The sequence below is a fragment of the Pipistrellus kuhlii genome, unplaced genomic scaffold (assembly GCF_014108245.1).
Source record: "Pipistrellus kuhlii isolate mPipKuh1 unplaced genomic scaffold, mPipKuh1.p scaffold_m20_p_2, whole genome shotgun sequence".
NCBI lineage: Eukaryota > Metazoa > Chordata > Mammalia > Chiroptera > Vespertilionidae > Pipistrellus > Pipistrellus kuhlii.
In genome coordinates, this window is record NW_023425515.1 from 102760568 (window position 1) to 102778224 (window position 17657).

At 40.9% G+C, this 17657-nt stretch overlaps 1 protein-coding gene across 8 annotated transcripts in view; it reads left to right on the plus strand.

The window, feature by feature from the left end:
* CCDC138 (coiled-coil domain containing 138) overlaps positions 1-17657 on the plus strand; it is a 122004-nt gene that overhangs the window by 93190 nt on the left and 11157 nt on the right. For 7 of the 8 annotated variants that reach the window (XM_045584178.1, XM_036447979.2, XM_036447981.2 and 4 more), the window contains one exon: positions 12540-12716. The exons of the other annotated variant lie outside the window; for it this stretch is intronic. In XM_045584178.1, coding sequence (XP_045440134.1) covers positions 12540-12716 — 177 coding nt within the window. The remainder of the gene's footprint in view (positions 1-12539; positions 12717-17657) is intronic. 8 annotated transcript variants of the gene reach the window in all.

The following is a 17657-nucleotide window of genomic DNA, read 5'->3' on the forward strand; positions in this document are numbered from 1 at the left end:
GATATATGGATCTTGTTTTCTTACCCAATATGTTACCCTATATCTTTTGATTGGGGCATTTAACCATTTACATTTAAAGTTAAGCCGAAACCAGTTTGGCTCAGTGGATAAAGTGTTGGTTGGTGGACTGAAATGTCCCAGGTTCAATTCTGGTTAAGGGCATGTACATTGGTTGCAGTACCCTGGTAGGGGGTGTGCAGGAAGCAGCTGGTTGATGTTTCTCTCTCATCAATGTTTCTAGCTTCATCTGTCTCCCTTCCTCTCTGTAAAAAAAAAATAAAATAAAAAATAAATAAAACAAAGTTATTTTTGATAGGTACTTATTTGTTGCCATTTTTATTCTATACCCCTGTGTTCCTTCTTCGCTTCCTATTCCTTTTTTTTTTTTTTTTTTTTTTTTTTAACAGCAGAACCTTTAGCATTTCTTGCATTGCTAGTTTGGTGGAGATAAATTCCCTTAGTCTTTTTTTTTTTTTTTTTTTTGTCTGTGAAGCTCCTGATTTCACCTTCAGTTTTGATTGATAGCCTTGCTGGGTACAGTATTCTTGCTTTCAGACCCTTCCTTTGCATGACTTTATATATTTCATTCTATTCCTTTCTGGACTGATGAGTTTCTGTTGAGAATTAAGTTGCTACTCCAATGGAGGTTTCTTTGTATGTAACTTTTTGGCTGCTTTTAAGATTCTTACTTTGTCTTTGGTGTTTGCCAATTTAATTATAATGTGCCTTGCCGTTGGTCTTTTGGGGTTCAATTTGGTTGGGACTCTGTGAGCTTCTTGGATTTGTGTGGGTTTTTTCTTCCCTATATCATCAGGAAAGTTTTGTGTCATTATTTCTTCAAACAGGTTTCCTATTTTTTGCTCAGTTTTCTTTCCTTCTGACAGTCCTATTATGCGAATATTGTTTTGTTTCGTGCTGTCCCAATGTTCCCTTAGGCTCTCCTCCTGCTTTTTATTTTTTTATTTTTCCTAGAAGCTGCTCTACATGGGTATTTTTTCCATCTTGTCTTCTAACTCACTGATACAGTCCTCTGCTTCTTCTAGTCTACTATTGAGTTCTTTACAGCAGCTATGTCATTTTTCATTTCTTCTTGGTTCTTCATTTCCTCTTGGTTCTTACTCATATTGTCGAATTTGTATTCCATTTTTTTTAGCCACCTGTCAATCTCTCCCTTGATATCCTCCAGAATTTTTTTTTTTTTTATTTGGATATTTCTTTACTGGGTGCATATGTTTACCAGTGTTATATCTTCTTGTTGGATTGCTCCCTTTAGTATTATGAAGTGGCCTTCCTTATCTCTTCTTATGTCCTTCACTTTGAGATCTAATTTGTCAGATATAAGTATTGCTTCCCCAGCTTTTTTTAAATTTCCATTCACCTGAAAAACTTTTTTCCATCCCTTCACCATTAGTCTCTGTGAATCCTTTTTTTTTTTTTTTTTTTTTTTTGAGGTGGGTTTCCTGTAGATATATGTGTCATGTTTTCTTATACATTCAACTATCCTATGTCTTTTGATTGGGGCATTTAAGCCATTTACATTTAGAGTTATTCTTGACTAGAGGTCCAGTGCATGAAAATCGTGCACTGGAGGAGGGGTCTCCTCAGTCCACCCTGCGCTCTCTCCAATCCAGGACCTCTCGGGGGATGTTGGCTGCCAGTTAGGTCTGATTCCAGAGATTGGGCCTAAACCAGCAGTTGGATATGCCTTTCACAGTCCTGGACTGCTGGTTCCTAATCATTCACCTGCCTGCCTGCCTGCCTGTTAACTCTTAACTGACAAATCCCTCCTGCCAGCCTAGTCACCACTAACTCCCTGCAGATGCTGGCCAAGACATCCTCAACTGCCTCCTCCCTGCCAGCCTGGTCGCTCCTAACTGCCCCACACAGCTGGCCTGGTTGCCCCTTACTGCACCCCCTGCCGGCCTTGTTGCCCCCCAACTACCTCCCTCTGCCGGCCTGGTTGCCCCTAATAATAATATGCAAGTTATCCCTACTCCCTGCTGGCCTGGTCACCCTCAACTGCCCCCCTCCCCGCCCCCGCTGACCTAATCACCCCTCTCTGTCCCCCTGCCTGCCAAATCTACCCCAACTGTCACCTCTGCTGGCCTGGTTGCCCCTAACTGCACCCTCCCCCCCTCTGGCCTAGTCTCCTATCATGGCGCGCCTGCTGGCCTCATTGTTGCACACAGCCTTCTGTTCAATTGTTTGGTCGTCCCTCACTAACTCCCCTGCTGGCCTGTTCACAGGCAGCAATCTTGTGAGTGAGAGTTAATATGAATATTGCCTTTATTATTTAGTGTAGGTAAATATTTTGTCACTATTTTTATTCTTTATGCCTTTGTTCCTTCTTTGCTTCCTATTTCTTCTTTTTACAGCAGACCCTGTAGCATTTCTTGCATTGCTGGTTTGGTGGTAATAAACTCCCTTAGTCCTTTTTTATCTGTGAAGCTCCTGATTTCACCTTCAATTTTGATCAATAGCCTTGCTGGGTATAGTTTTTTTGGATTCAGACCATTCCTTTGCATGACTTTGTATATTTCATCCCATTTCCTTCTTGCCTGATGTGTTTCTGTTGAGAAAATAGTCTTTAGTCTGTTGGGGGATCCTTTGTAGGTAACTTTCTATTCCTCTCTGGACACTTCTAAGATTCTTACTTTGTCTTTGGTGTTTGCCAATTTAATTATAATGTGAAATGGCATCTGTTTTTTGCGGTTCATTTTGTTTGGAACTCTGTGAGCCTCTTGGACTTGTGTTTTTCCTTTCCTATATCAAGGAAGTTTTCTGTCATTATTTTTTCAAACAGGTTTTCTATTTCTTGCTCAGTTTCCTCTCCTTTTGGCTCCCCTATTATGCGGATGTTGTTTCCTTTCGTGTTGTCCCAAAGTTCCCTTAGGCTCTCCTCCTGTTTTTTAAGTTTTTTCTTCTTCTTTTTTTTTCTTCCTAGATACTTCTCTGCTTGGTTATTTTTTCCTACCTTGTCTTCTAGCTCACTGATACGGACCTCTACTTTTTCTAGTCTACTTTTGATGCTTTCTATTGAGTTCCTTATTGCAGCAATGTCATTTTCATTTCTTGATTCTTCTTCATTTCTTCTTGTTTCTTCGATATATTGTTGGATTTGTCTTTCATTCTTTTCAGCGACCTTATGACCATTTCTCTGAATTCTCTCTCTGACATATTGCTTGCCTCTATTTTGTTTAGTTCCTTTTCTGGTGATGCCTCCTTTTCCTTCATATGCGGGCTGTTTCTTTGTCTTCCCTTGATCTCTCTTCTCTGGGTGTCTGGTTATGAAGCTCTCTCCTGCATTGACTTAAAGGCACAAAATACAACACAACAAGGCACAACACACAAGGTACTGAACACAAATGTATTCATGATACTAATAACTCCAACTAAAGGTGACTGCCAGAGAAAGTAGAATTAGAGTATAAAAAAAAGAGAAACAGAATGAAAACTTGATATTGAGGAAAGAAAAAAATGTCTGAGACAAGAAAGAATTTTAAAAAAGGGGAAAAACTACATGGGAAGAAAACTCAGTAGAACAATAAAAAACTAATTAAAAAAATGCAAACAACTAACACCCTGATATGAATGCAAAGTACAAACTGTAACTAATAACAAGCAAGTAGAGGAAAAACAGAAGCTAAGAGAGAGAGAGAGAGAGAGAGAGAGAGAGAGAGAGAGAGAGAGAGAGAGAGAAAATCACACACACACAAAAAACCCCAATCTAATTAACAATCAATCAAACAAACACAGTAGGACTGAGAGAAAGAAGGGCAAAACAAAACAAAAACTATGAAACAACAGCAATAAATTAAAAAAGGGGGGGGAGAGAGAAAAAATTGGATAGGGAAGAGAGGTGTGTATGGACTTGGAGCAGGAGATCGGAAATTATATATATATATAAGTAGGATGTATTTTTAACGGGGTAAAGAGAAGGAATAGGGAAATCTAAAGCAGGAATATGGTAAGAGAAACAAGACAATAAAAGGGGTAAAGTGAGGAAGAGAATGTTATAAAGGTAAAGTTGAGGTAGAGTAAAATGATGCTAAAGGAAAAATTAAAATAAAATGTAGAACATTAGTCCCAAAATAAAATAAAATGGAGGATAAAATGAAACTTTAAAAAAATATAAAATAATAGTAATAATACTTATTGAAAATATAATAATTAAAAAGTTAAAATCAACTGAGAAAAAAAGAAAAAATAGTTTATTAAATAAAAGATAAGAAATAAAAATGTACAGGAGTGAAGGTCATTTACTTACTCTACTGTTCTGTTTGGCATGCCCGTTCTCTGTCAGGTAGTTAGGACAGTATTGAAGTTCCCTGCGTTCTACCACTCTGCTTTGTCGTAAACTACAATTCTGTTTTCAAACAGTCAGTGCTTCTTTGTTTCTCAGGCTGCCTTTAGTTGTATTTACACAAGAGCCAATTTGTGATTCAATCCCTGGGTTGCAGTTTTTCTATATTTCTCAGTGGTTAGAGCATCAGCCCACGGACCAAAGTGTCACTGGGTCTGATTTCCGGTCAAGGGCACATATCTGGGTTGCAGGTTTGACCTCAGCCCTATTCTGTGCCTATGAGGGAGGCAACCAGTCCATGTGTCTCTCACATTAATCTCTCTCTCTCTTCCTCTCTCCTTCTGCTCCCTCCTTTTCACTCTCTCTAAAAATCAATGGGAAAAAGCGTTAGAATTAGCAACAACAGCAACAAAAGGTTATGAGATATCAGTTGTATTAATATCTCAGTTTTCTAAATGAGAAAATTGAGGCATAGTAATGTTAAGCCTACACTCTTGATCATTATGCTATGCTGAATCCCTGAAATAAAATTAACTCGTAGATATAACCTCATATTTATTACATTTACAAAAGGAAGATGATCAAATATAATGTGTCACTGAGATGAAACATAATTTGTATTATATTATAAATTACTAGAGGCCCGGTGCATAAAAATGCATGCACTGGAGGGGCCGGTCCCTCAGCCTAGCCTGCCCCCTCTCACAGTCCAGGAGCCCTCAGGGGCGGGAGGAGACCCGGCAATCGGGAAGGTGACGCACCATCACACCTCTGCTGCTACCACTGCTGGCAGCGCAAGCCTCAGCCGGCCCTGGTTACCTGTGCCTTGGGCAGCCTTGAGCGGTTGGGAAGCCACCATCTGAGGTTTGCCTATGCCTAGAGTCGACCCTAGGTGGCTGAGGGGCTAAGGGGACTGGGGCATTCCAGAGGCATATGCACGGAGTGGCTGGGCCCTTCTGGAGACAGGCCTGGCCTTGCCATTTGCCATCCCGATGTGGCTCAGAGGACTGGGTGCCACCATCTTGTGGCTGTGGGTGCCACCATCTTTGAGGGCATGGCAATCAATTAGCTTATTGGTTGTGGGCGCCACCATCTTTGTGACAGCATGAGGGTCAGTCAGTATATTCCTTCTTTATTTGACAGGATAATTTTTTTGAAGTACATTTTTCTTCCAGGAATCACCAAAATGTATTATAACCTTTAATAACATTTATTGGAAGGAAATAATTCATAAGAGAAAAAAGTTCAAGGATGTTAATTTGCTGTTTGTAATAATGTTAAAGGATAAATAACTGGCAAACCCACAATTGGAATGAAGGAAATGAACATTAAATGAATTCTTGCACTATTGCTGGCATTTTTTTAGTCATTCACTAGTTTCTCCCCCAAATGACTGTATTGTCATTTTGACAGAAGAGCATACAGAGGGTCAGGCAAATGTAAAGGATCCAGATCTTTCTTGAGCCCCCAAAATCAGGCCCTTAACAATATCATGAGGACAATACAAATGTTATACGTCAGTGTTTCCCAAACTTTTGACATATATGTACCCCTTTTATAATTTTCGTAATGCTGAGTACCCGTCATACTAATGAGAACATAGAATTAGGCACAGCTAAGCATGGTGCAGTGCATATCCCCATCAAACTCCAGTGCAATGCGTACCCCCACCAAACTCTTCCTGTACACGTACCACACCTTGGGAAACATTGTTATATGTTAATAATTATAAATAACGCTATGTAGGCATGGGGATCAATGTGAAAACATTTTTTAATCATCACCCAAGGATAGGCAGAGAGAGAGAAAGAGAGAGAGAGAGAGAGAGAAACAACAATCTGCATGTGCCTTGGCCAGGAATTGAACCTGCAACCTAGATATGTTCCAGGATTGAGAATTGAACGTACAATCTTCTAGTACACAGGACGACAATCCAATAAATTGAGCCACCAACCAGGGCAATGTGAAAAACATTTTAATTAATAAAACTTGCAATATGTACACATTTGTTCTATGTAAAGATGATCATTAAAATAAATAATTTTATCTGAGAATTGTTTTAGGGACAATTTTCTTCTTCTTTTAAATATATTTTATTGATTTTTTTACAGAGAGGAAGAGAGAGGGATAGAGAGTTAAGAAACATTGATGAGAGAGAATCATCAACCAGCTGCCTCTTGCACATCCCCTGTTGGGGATACACCCGCTACCAAGGTACATGCCCCTGACTGGAATCGAACCCAGGACCCTTCAGTCCGCAGAATGACGCTCTATCCACTGAGCCAAACTGGTTTCGGCACAATTTTCTTCTTTTTAAATAAAAATATACTCTTTAAAACAGAGGTTGCCAACTGGTGGTCCAAGTGGTCCATAAAGTCTGAAAGGTTGGCGACTGCTGCTTTAAAATGTTCATCAGGGGAAAACCAAGATGGTGGCATAGGTGAGCAACTAATCTGCCGCCTTGCACAAAATTTCAAAATTACAACTAAAGGAAAAAACGTCTACTACCCAAAAGCACAGGAAGGCTGGCTGAAAGAGAAAGGAGCACAAGCGCAGAAAAGCTGAAAAGCCTAGGTACGCAGGCACGCGAATCGGGCTGGTGGCTGGGGACTGGGCGCAAGGTTTTTTTTCAACCTGAAGGGAAACAAGCTCCTGATCACTTTGAAATCCAGTTTCTGGGGTTACTTGGGGGACCCAGATGCCTACAGGGAGAAGCTGGTCTGTCGGCCATCCGGTCCGAAAGTGAGGGTGACTCTTTTGCAGAGGTGCGCGCAGCAATCATTGTTTACTGCACTGGAGCATGGGACTTGGAAACGCTGAAAGGTAGAGATGGCTGACGGCCGCCATCGTTGTTTGCCAAGGCCCAGCCTAGTTAAGTCCTGAGATCCCGCCCTGCCCTGAGGCCCTGTACCTCACATTCTACAAACCCACCCAGGCTCCACACAGCTGCTTTTGCATAAGCAGCGAAAATGCCGAGAAAAGGAGATCTCAAACAGAAGAAATGGAGGAGAACAAAAGACTGGATATAGAGTTCAAAACCACAGTTATAAGGCTTTTCAAGAATTTCCTAGAAAAGGCCGATAAATTTCACGAGACCCTCAAGGGTATGAAAAATTAAACCAACTAGAAATTAAACCTACACTGACTAAAATAAAAAATATTATACAGAGACCCAACAGCAGACCACAAGAACACAAGAATCAAGTCAAAGATTTGGAATACAAGGAGGAAAAGGACACTCTTCTGGAGAAGCAAGAAGAGAAGAGAATCCAGAAAGTTGAAGATAGTGTAAGGAGCCTCTGGGACAACTTCAAGCGTACTAACAGCAGAATTATGGGGGTGCCAGGAGAAGATAGAGAGCAAGACACTGAAAACCTATTTGAAGAATTAATGTCAGAAAACTTTCCCCACCTGGTGAAAGAAATAGACTTACAAGTCCATGAAGCACAGAGAACCCCAAACAAAAGGAATTCAAAGAGCACCACACCAAGACACATCATAATCAAAGTGCCAAGGACAAAAGACAAAGAGACAATATTAAAAGCGGAAGAGAAAAACAGTTACCTACAAAGGAGCACCTATAAGACTGTCAGCTGATTTCTCAACAGAAATTATGCAGGCTAGATGGGAGTGGCAAGAAAAATTCAAAGTAATGAATAGCAAGAACCTACAATCAAAATTACTCTATCCAGCAAAGTTATCATTCAGAATTGAAGAGCAGATAAAAAGCTTCATGGATCAGAGAAAGCTAAAGGAGTACATCACCACCAAACCAGTATTATATGAAATGCTAAAAGGTGTTATTTTAAAAGAGGAAAAAGAAGAAAAAAGTAAAGATAAAAGTTATGAACAACAAATACATATCTATCAACATGTTAATCTAAAAGTCAACTGAATTAAAAATCTGAGGAACAGAATAAACTGGTAAATATAATATAATCAGGGGCATAGAATGGGAGGGGATTGATAATTCTCAGGGGGAAAGGGGTGCCTGTGTGGGGGGTACGGGAAGAGACTGAAGAAAAATTACCGGTATATACCTATGGATGAGGACAGTGGTGGTGGGGGGAGGGGGGGAGAGTAAGGGCAGAGGGTGGAGGGGAGCTATGTGGGGGAAAACCGAGAAACAATTATAATAATATGAACAATATAGTTTTATTTTTAAAAAATGTTCGTCAGGGCTAGTTCTACTGTCTTGTCCTACTCAGCACTTAGCCCTATCTTAATGCAATTTAATGAATTTACAAATTATGTACTTATTAGAGGACCGGTCCACGAAATTCATGCATGGGTTGTGGGCAGGGGTGTGTCCCTCAGACCAGCTTGCACCCTCTCCAATTTGGGAACCCTCTGGGATCGGACCAAAATGGGCAGTCAGACATTTCTTTCACAATCCAGAACTGCTGGCTCCCAACTGCTCACCTGCCTTCCTGTCTGATTGCCCCTTAACCACTCCCCTGCCAGCCTGATCAACACCTAACTGCTCCCCTTCCAGCCGGATCGCTCCTAACTGCCATCCTCTGCCACCTGGTTGCCCCTAATTGTTGTCCTCTGCAGGCCTGGTCGCTCCCACTTGCCCTCCCCTGCAGGTCTGGCCCCCCCTAACTGCCCTCCCCTGCCAGCCCGGTCACCCCATTTGCCCTCCCCTGCCAGCCCGGTTGCCCCTACTGCCCTCCCCTGCAGGCATGGTCCCCCACAACTGCCCTCCTCTGTTGTTCTGATGCCCACAACTTCTCTCCCCTGCTGGCTGTCTTGTGGCAATCTTTGGGGCAGCCATCTTGTACGTTGGAGTGATGGCCAATTTGCATATTACCTCATTATATAGGATACTTCAAGTCTAGAGAAATGTAGAGAATAACTACCATTCTCAAATAATAAGGTTTGATCTGGTAAGATAGTGGTGTAAAGAATTCCGACTCTGAGATCAGTCAGCAAGCTTATCGGGTCTAGTAATACTTAATGTTGTTTTTAAACATTCGTTTACAACACATGTGTCAAACACAAGGCCCGCGGGCCAAATCCGTCCCGCCAGGCCTTGCAATGTGGCCCGCACCGCGCTGTCATCACTGCACTCCGCTGTGTTTCCATCACAATGACAGTTTATGACTGTTCAGTAAACCATTCGGCCCGCGATTTAGGCTGGATTTTAGATTTTGGCCCCTTCTCTGATTGAGTTCGACACCCCTAGTTTACAATCTTGCTTGGCGTTGACTTGTATTGACATAACCTTCAAACACGTGGTATCTACAGAACGTGTGAAGTGCAATTAACAAGTTTTGCTTGAAAAAGTTTGTGTTTGGTTTGGTTTTTGTTGCAAAACTAGGGCTAAGAAGATGGCGGATGAAGAGCATATTCGGCACTGCATGCTTTACGAGTTCCAATTAGGAAGAAAAGCAAGTGAGGCTGCAAAAAACATCTGTAGTGCTCTTGGTCAAGATGCAGTTAGCGCCAGAAAATGCCAGCATTGGTTTGAGAAATTTCGCAAGGGAAATTTTTCGTTAGGTGACAAGAGTGGTCGAGGCCGTGTGTCCAATTTTGATCAAGAAGCTCTTCAAGCTCTTTTGGTGCAAAATCCTCAAATTACCCAACAAGAGCTTGCGACAACTTTAAATTGTTCACAAAAAACGATTTCCAATCAATTGCGTGCACTTGGCAAAGTCCAAAAGTTTGGAAAATGGGTTCCTCATGAGTTGACCAACAACAACCGTAATCAAAGAGTCACAATTTGCAGTTCGCTCCTCTCTCGTCAAAACCGTTTGCCGTTTTTAGAGCAAATTGTTACCGGAGATGAAAAATGGGTGCTGTATGTTAATTTGAAAAGGCGGCCTCAATGGTTGGACAAAAATGAGGCTCCACAGCCCACGCCAAAACCTGACTTGCATGCGAAAAAAGTGATGTTGTGTGTTTGGTGGAATTTTAAAGGAATTCTTCGTTATGAACTTTTACCATCTACCTAAACCATTACAAGTGCAGTGTATAGTGCCCAATTGGAAAGGTTAGCCCAAGCTTTAAGAGAAAAAGAACCCGCGCTGATTAATCGGAAGGGCGTAATTCTTCACCACGATAACGCACGACCGCATACTGCAAGAATCACTGCTGAAAAACTGCGCCAGTTGGAATGGGAAGTTCTCCCTCAACCTGCATATTCTCCTGATATTGCCCCTTCCGATTACCATTTGTTTCGTTCTTTGCAAAACTTTCTTCTTGGAAAAAAATTTAATAATGAAGAATGCCTCAAAAATGCATTGACCGAATTTTTTGCATCAAAATCACAAGAATTTTACAACAGAGGGATTAAAATGCTTCCTGAGCGTTGGGCACAAGTAGTAGAAAACAACGGCAACTATATTGTTAATTAAATTTTGTTGTATTGTTTAAATAAATTCGATTTAAAAAAGTATTAGAAAACAACATTAATTATTACTAGACCTAATAGGTTTGATTCCCAGCCCTATCTCTAGCCAAGTAAAATTTCTGTTTTTCCACCACAATTAAAAAAAAAATATATTGTTTTTTTACAGAGAGAAAGGGAAAAGGATAGAGAACTAGAAACATAGATGAGAGAGAAACATCAACCAGCTGCCTCTCGCACACCTCCTACTGGGGATGTGCAACCAACGTACGTGCCCTTGACCAGAATCGAACCCGGGACCTTTTAGTTTGCAGGCAGATGCTCTATCCACTGAGCCAAACCGGTTTCGGCACAGTTTTTCTTTTTTTAAGATTAAATGAAACGTGAAGTTTTAGCAGAGTCTGGCATATAGTAATCAATTATGCTGGCTGCTATCCTTGCAAACATCATCATCATTATCCGTTTCTAAGAGTTGGTTTTGATTGAGATCAGAATTGAAATCTATTAGATTGCATTAGGTTTCTGTGGTTGCTTCACAGGCCAACAAATACTTAATTCCTTAAAACACATGTGTCAAACACAAGGCCCTCGGGCCAAATCCGTCCCGCCAGGCCTTGCAATGTGGCCCGCACCGCGCTGTCATCACTGCACTCCGCTGCGTTTCCATCACAATGACAGTTTATGACTGTTCAGTAAACCATTCGGCCCGAGATTTAGGCTGGATTTTAGATTTTGGCCCCTTCTCTGATTGAGTTCGACACCCCTGGCTTAAAACAACAACCGTGATAATTGCTAGCTTACAGTTCTTTGTTTGGTAACTTGGGCTCAGCTCAGCTGGGTGTTTGGGCTGAATAGAAAGATAAAAGAATAGAGAGAGAGAAACATCAATGAGAGAAACATTGATCAGCTGCCTCCTGCACACTCCCTACTGGTGATTGAGCCTGCAATCCAGGCATGTGCCCAGACCAGGAATTGAATTGGTGACTTCTTGGTTCCTGGGTTGATGCTAAACTGCTGAGCAACACCAGCCAGGCAACTTAGGGTATTCATGTATTGTTAAAAGCACAATGTAAAATCATTGTAAGAATAGTGTCTTGGGTTGTTTGGTGTATTGAAGTATAATTATATGAGTATCTTAATAGTTCATTTGTATTGATTCGGGTTAAATTTATACTTTTTAATCCTGGCTTTACAAGCTTCCCAATCATCTTTGGAATATCTCTAAGAAAGTTCCAGGCCTCTGATCTGGCAGGTGCCATCATAGCATTGGCCATGATGAAATCTTGCCATTCATAATGGCAGATGTATCACAAAAAGAAACACACCAATGCAAATCCAATCTTCTGAAGCTGATTTTAAAATGCTAATGTTGTATCTTTATTAGGAGACAGAAATCCTAGTTTAAAACCCATTCAGCAAGTTTGTATAAAGTGATATTTTGAAATAGATAAACACTTAGAAAGCAGAAACCAACAAAAAGTATAATCTTAGAAGCTGTTGTAAAAGAAATACTAGTACTGTTTAAACTTATGGAAGTAAGTAATTGATATAATAAAATATGCAAAATAAACACTACCTGTGATATTTACTATTAACCATCATTTGTTTTCTTGATATAAAATAGAAATGTTTATTATTATTTCAATGTTAAAATATGAAAATTTTGAGTAAAATTTACCATATTATAATGTGGGTCCTTTTCTCTTTTCCCATTTGAGTTCTAACAAATTAGTTAGGTATGGAATGTCTAAATTTAGCCTGTAATCTCTGGTCATTTAAATTGTTTCACTTTTCAATTTGTTAAAGTTATGATATTTTCTTTGTACCTTCAGGTTACCAGCTGGACTATTAATATGAAAGTGGATTTTGCATATTGTTTTTCAGCTGACTACCTGGCTCAGGCATTCGATTCTCTTTGTTTGGACTTGAAGACCGATGAAGGAAAAATCTTATTTTTGGAGTATCAAGCTGTTCCAGTAATACTAAATCACTTAAGAATATCCAGTAAAGGGCTCTTATCCAATGTCATTGATAGTTTGCTTCAGATGACAGTGGAATCCAGTAAGTTTTAAAGTTCTATATACATAAATTATGGTGGGATGATTTTTCTAATCTCTTTTGAATGTATAATTCTACATATCAGATACCATTATATTTTATAATAGAAATGCTTTTAAATATTTTAATAGTTGTATAATAAAGTTTGTTAATAGCATCTCTAAGTTATAAAACCTAACCCTTTGTCCAGATTTTCACTAACTTTTAATTTCTATTCCAATAGTAGTCATCTCAGTTATGTGGATATACTTTGCAAATGTTACTCATATATTCAGGCTTCTTTCTTGTTTTTCTTTTGTCTCATTATTCTGACAGATCTATTCTTATATTTACTGTTTTCTCAGAGAGAGTGAGACAATCAAATGTGTCTCCATTTAAAGTGAGCCATTGTCCAGTTGTTGCCTCTTCACCCTTACTCTTTTTGTTGGTGGCTACTCTTTTATATTCATACTAGAGGCCCAGTGCATGAAATTCATGCACCGGGGGAGGGGGGGTGTCTCTCAGGCCAGCCTTCATCCTCTACAATCTGGGACCCAACCACTCGCCTGCCTGCCAGCCTGATCACCCCATAACTACTCCTCTACCAGCCTGATCAATGCCTACCTACTCTCCTTTTGGCCTGATCACCCCCAACTGCCCTCCCCTGCTGGCCCAGTCGCCCCCAACTGCCCTCCCCTGCCAGCCCAGTTGCCCCCAATTACCCTCCCTTGTAAGCCTGGTTCCCCTAACTGCCTTCCCCTGCAGGCCTGGTCACCCCCAACTGCCCTCCCCTGCTGCCCTGGTCACTCCTAACTGCCCTCCCCTGCTGGCTTGATCACCCACAACTACCCTTCCCTGCTAGCCATCTTGTGGCAGCCATCTTTGACCAGATGGGGGTGGCCATCTTGTACGAGGGCATGAGGGCCAATTTGCATATCACCTCTTTATTATTAAGATTTGTAATATTTTATAGTATGTGGGGATTTTTATATTGATACTAGAGGCCTGGTGCACAAAATGTGCACCCTTTCGCAGTCTGGGACCCCTTGTGGGATGTCCACCTGCTGGCTTAGGCCCGATCCCTGTAGAAAGGGATCGGGCCTAAGCCTACAGTCAGACATCCTTCTCACAGTCTGGGGCTCTTGCAGCCAGGACCCCTTGCTCCTTACCGCCCGCCTGAAGCAAGGCAGGAGAGGCTCCCTTTACCGCTGCTGTGCTTTCCAGCTGTGAGCCTGGCTTCTGGATGAGTGTGAATGCCCTGACCACCAGGGGGCAGCTCCTCCGTTGAACATCTGTCCTCTGGTGGTCAGTGCACGTCATAGCGACCCATCATTCCGCTGGTTGTTCTGCCATTCAGTCAATTTGCATATTAGGGTTTTATTATATTGATATAACTAGTTCTTTTAATAAAAGAAATATAACTGTGGCAGTTCCTAACTCAGCACAGATATATATTAGGGGTGTTTTCCATAAATATTTTCATTATCTTTGGTTGGCTTAGCTCTTTCAATCTACAGTAACCCCTTGACTTATAACAAACAGTCATTTTACTTCAGTAATTCTTTTCACTGTAGTTTGTCTTTTATCGATTCCTCTTCCCTCTAGCACTGCTAAAATTAAAATGTTAAAGCCTTCCAGAAAGTAGAAAGTAAAACTGGAAAGCCATTGCTCAGTGTTGTAGTAAGCAATCTATCTTGCTTGATGCTCCATGCTGGAGAATTCCTAATGGCTGGGTGCATAGTGTGATTATACTTCTAACTAGGCACATTTGATGTATGGTTTCACGTTTTCAATTCCCTGTTATATACAATTTAATTTCCCTTTACAACATCCCTCTGAAGGAGACCTAATAGGAAAACTGAGGCCTGGAAAATTTAGGTAACTTGTCCATGAATTCCACAGCTGTAAAGAGGTAGAACTCAGACTTGAAACCAGGTTTCTGATTCCAGATGTAAAGTACATTTTATCATATAGCACCATGAACAGGTTTTCCAGGTTTGTTTGTTTTTTCCAGCCAAAATGTCATATTTTCACTTATTTATTTTGCTAATATTTTCATCCATTTGTTACCATTAAGATAATTAATTGTAATTGGGGAACTAGCAATCTAGGTAAGTGATTTAGTGTATTAATTTAAGGTATAAAGCAAAAAATAAAAAATTAGTAAACTGAAAGACAGAGACCCAAGGTTATTTGTTTTAAGAGTGTAGATTTCCAACTACTAGTAGTTTCACAAAATTTTTTGTTTAATGAGAAAAACAAAAATCCTACCAGATGCAAATATCTATTAATTGAAAACAAATCTGAATATGTCTGACACTGGTGAAATCTTGTAGCCAAGGGAAAACTAAGTAAAATTTTAGGAAACAGTGGGCCTATTTGGGTAAAATGACTTTCTGGCACCATAATGTTCATATTAATATTTGGAGAAATAGTTTTAGATTAGTCAACAGATGTTCAGTTCATTTACATTTCTTTACCCTTGTTTAAGTTATGTTCAAATCCAAGGTTATTGTTTCTTGCTCAATTTGAGTAAATGAAGCAAATACTAGTGTGGATTGCAAGAAACCCATGTTGTTTTTAGTGATGGGAAACTTTTGGAAGTTCCATAATGGGAAGATCTTTGATATTTATACTGGAGGCCCAGTGCATGAAAATTCATGCGCTGGAGGGGGGTCTCTCAGCCCAGCCTGCCCCCTCTCACAATCTGGGAGCCCTTAGGGGTGGGAGGCAACCCAGCAATCAGGGGAAAGTGATGTTCTGTCACACCTCTGCTGCTGCTACTGGCGACAATGTAAGCCTGGGACAGTCCTGATTACCTGAGCCTCAGGTGGCCCTGTTCAGCTGGGCAGCCGCCATTCGAGGTTTGCCTGTGCCTTGGGCATTGGCTGGGCAGTTGACATCTGAGACTTGCCTGCACCTCAGGCCGGCCCTCGGCAACTGGGGGGCTGAAGAGGCTGGGGAATCGAGGCAGGTGTGTGAGAGGCTGGACCTGCCTGGGGGTGAGCACGGTCGTGCTGTTTGCCTGTTCCGTGGTGGGACTGAGGGGACTGGGCGCCACTATTGTGGCTGTGGGCATCACCTTCTTTGAGGGCGTGGCAGTCAGTTAGCACATTCCCTCCTTACTGGCTTTGGGCACTGCCGTCTTTGTGATGGTCAGTTAGCATGTTCCCTCTTTATTAAATAGGAGTAATTTTCTTGATATATTTTATATTTTTTTATATAAATCTAGCACCTGGTATTAGTGAGCCAACAAAATTTGTTAAAGGGATAAATGAATGATAGATTAATGCAGCAAATACTTTTCTAGTTATTGGTTTTATGTTTTTGTGTTTTTTTCCCCCCTAGATTTGAGATGGGAAACTTATTTCACCACATACCAGTGCATGATTTCCATGTGTCATTTTTTTTAAAATTCATATGAAAAAGTTGTTGAAAAAAAATCTTGGTTTAATTTATTTATAGATGCTTATCTCACCCATCTAATGTGCATTAGTAGCCAGATGTGTGTTTGTGTAGTGCCATGTTTCAAGCACTATATTTGCAGTACTCTGCTGAACATTGGGGCTTCCTTTGAAGCCCATTGGAACTTCAGAGCAAGGAGCTGGAGTTAGGTGTTGTGGGCTGGTATCTAGCCCTGCACTACCCAAGGTACCCATTACTCATTACCCAGGATGTCAGTATAGAAAGTACTTAAAAACCTGTATAGTGCTGAAACCGGTTTGGCTCAGTGGTAGAGCATCGGTCTGTGGACTGAAAGGTCCTGGGTTCGATTCTGGTCAAGGGCATGTACAGTAGGGAGTGTGCAAGAGGCAGCTGGTTGATGTTTCTCTCTCATCGACGTTTCTAGCTCTCTATCTTTCTCCCTTCTTCTCTGTAAAATATCAATAAAATATATATATTTTTAAAAAACCTGTATAATAATTTAACAGTAACTTATATCTGTTAAATCCTACCTAATAAAAGAGTAATATGCAAATTGACCATCACTCCAATACACAAGATGGCTTCCCCCATGTGGTCACAGATGGCCACCCCAATGTGTGGACACAAGATGGCCAGCAGGGGAAGGCAGTTGTGGGAAATCAGGCCTGTAGGGGAGGACAGTTGGGGGGGACCCAGGCCTGCAGGGGAGGGCAATTGGGGGCGACCAGGTCGGCAGGTGAGGGCAGTTAGGTGTGACCAACTTGGCAGGGAGTGGTAAGGGTGGCAGGCAGGTGAGCAGTTGGGAGCCAGCAGTTCTGGATTGTGAGAAGGATCCCAGATTGGAGAGAGTATACGCTGGGTTTAGGGGCACACACACACACATGCACAAATTTCATGCACCAGCCCTCTAGTCCAATATAATAATTTCAAACATTTGGACTTCTATTTTGTATATTTGTTTTATTTCATTTTCTATTGTTTTTTAATGGTATATTGTAAAAAGATAAACTAAGACATACTACATTTTGGAAAGTTTATTTGAGCAAATGATTTGAATGGGCAGCACCAAAATTAAAAATGATTCAGGGTACTCCACAGGTGGGACCTGGGGCAAAGTTTTTAATAGTGAAGACATGGGGGTGGGCGGTGGGGAAGAAGCAAAGCAATTAATTGGCTGCAGCTTAAATATTTGCCATATTTAGGGAAATTTAGTAATTTGGCTGTTATAATAATTGTTCTTGAGTTTGATTTTCTCAGGTTCAAGAAAACCTAGTTTAATGTTTATTACTAGTTGATTTCGAGTTTTGTTTTCTTAGATTCAAGTACATTGACTCTGGCTTAGGTTTTGTTTAAGCTTTGCTACAGAAAGCATTAGAGCTTCCCCAGTCTAACAGCCTTCTTGTTGAACTATTTTAAAAAATATATATTTTATTGATTTTTTACAGAGAGGAAGGGAGAGAGATAGAGAGCCAGAAACGTCGATGAGAGAGAAACATCGACCAGCTGCCTCCTGCACACCCCCCATCGGGGATGTGCCCG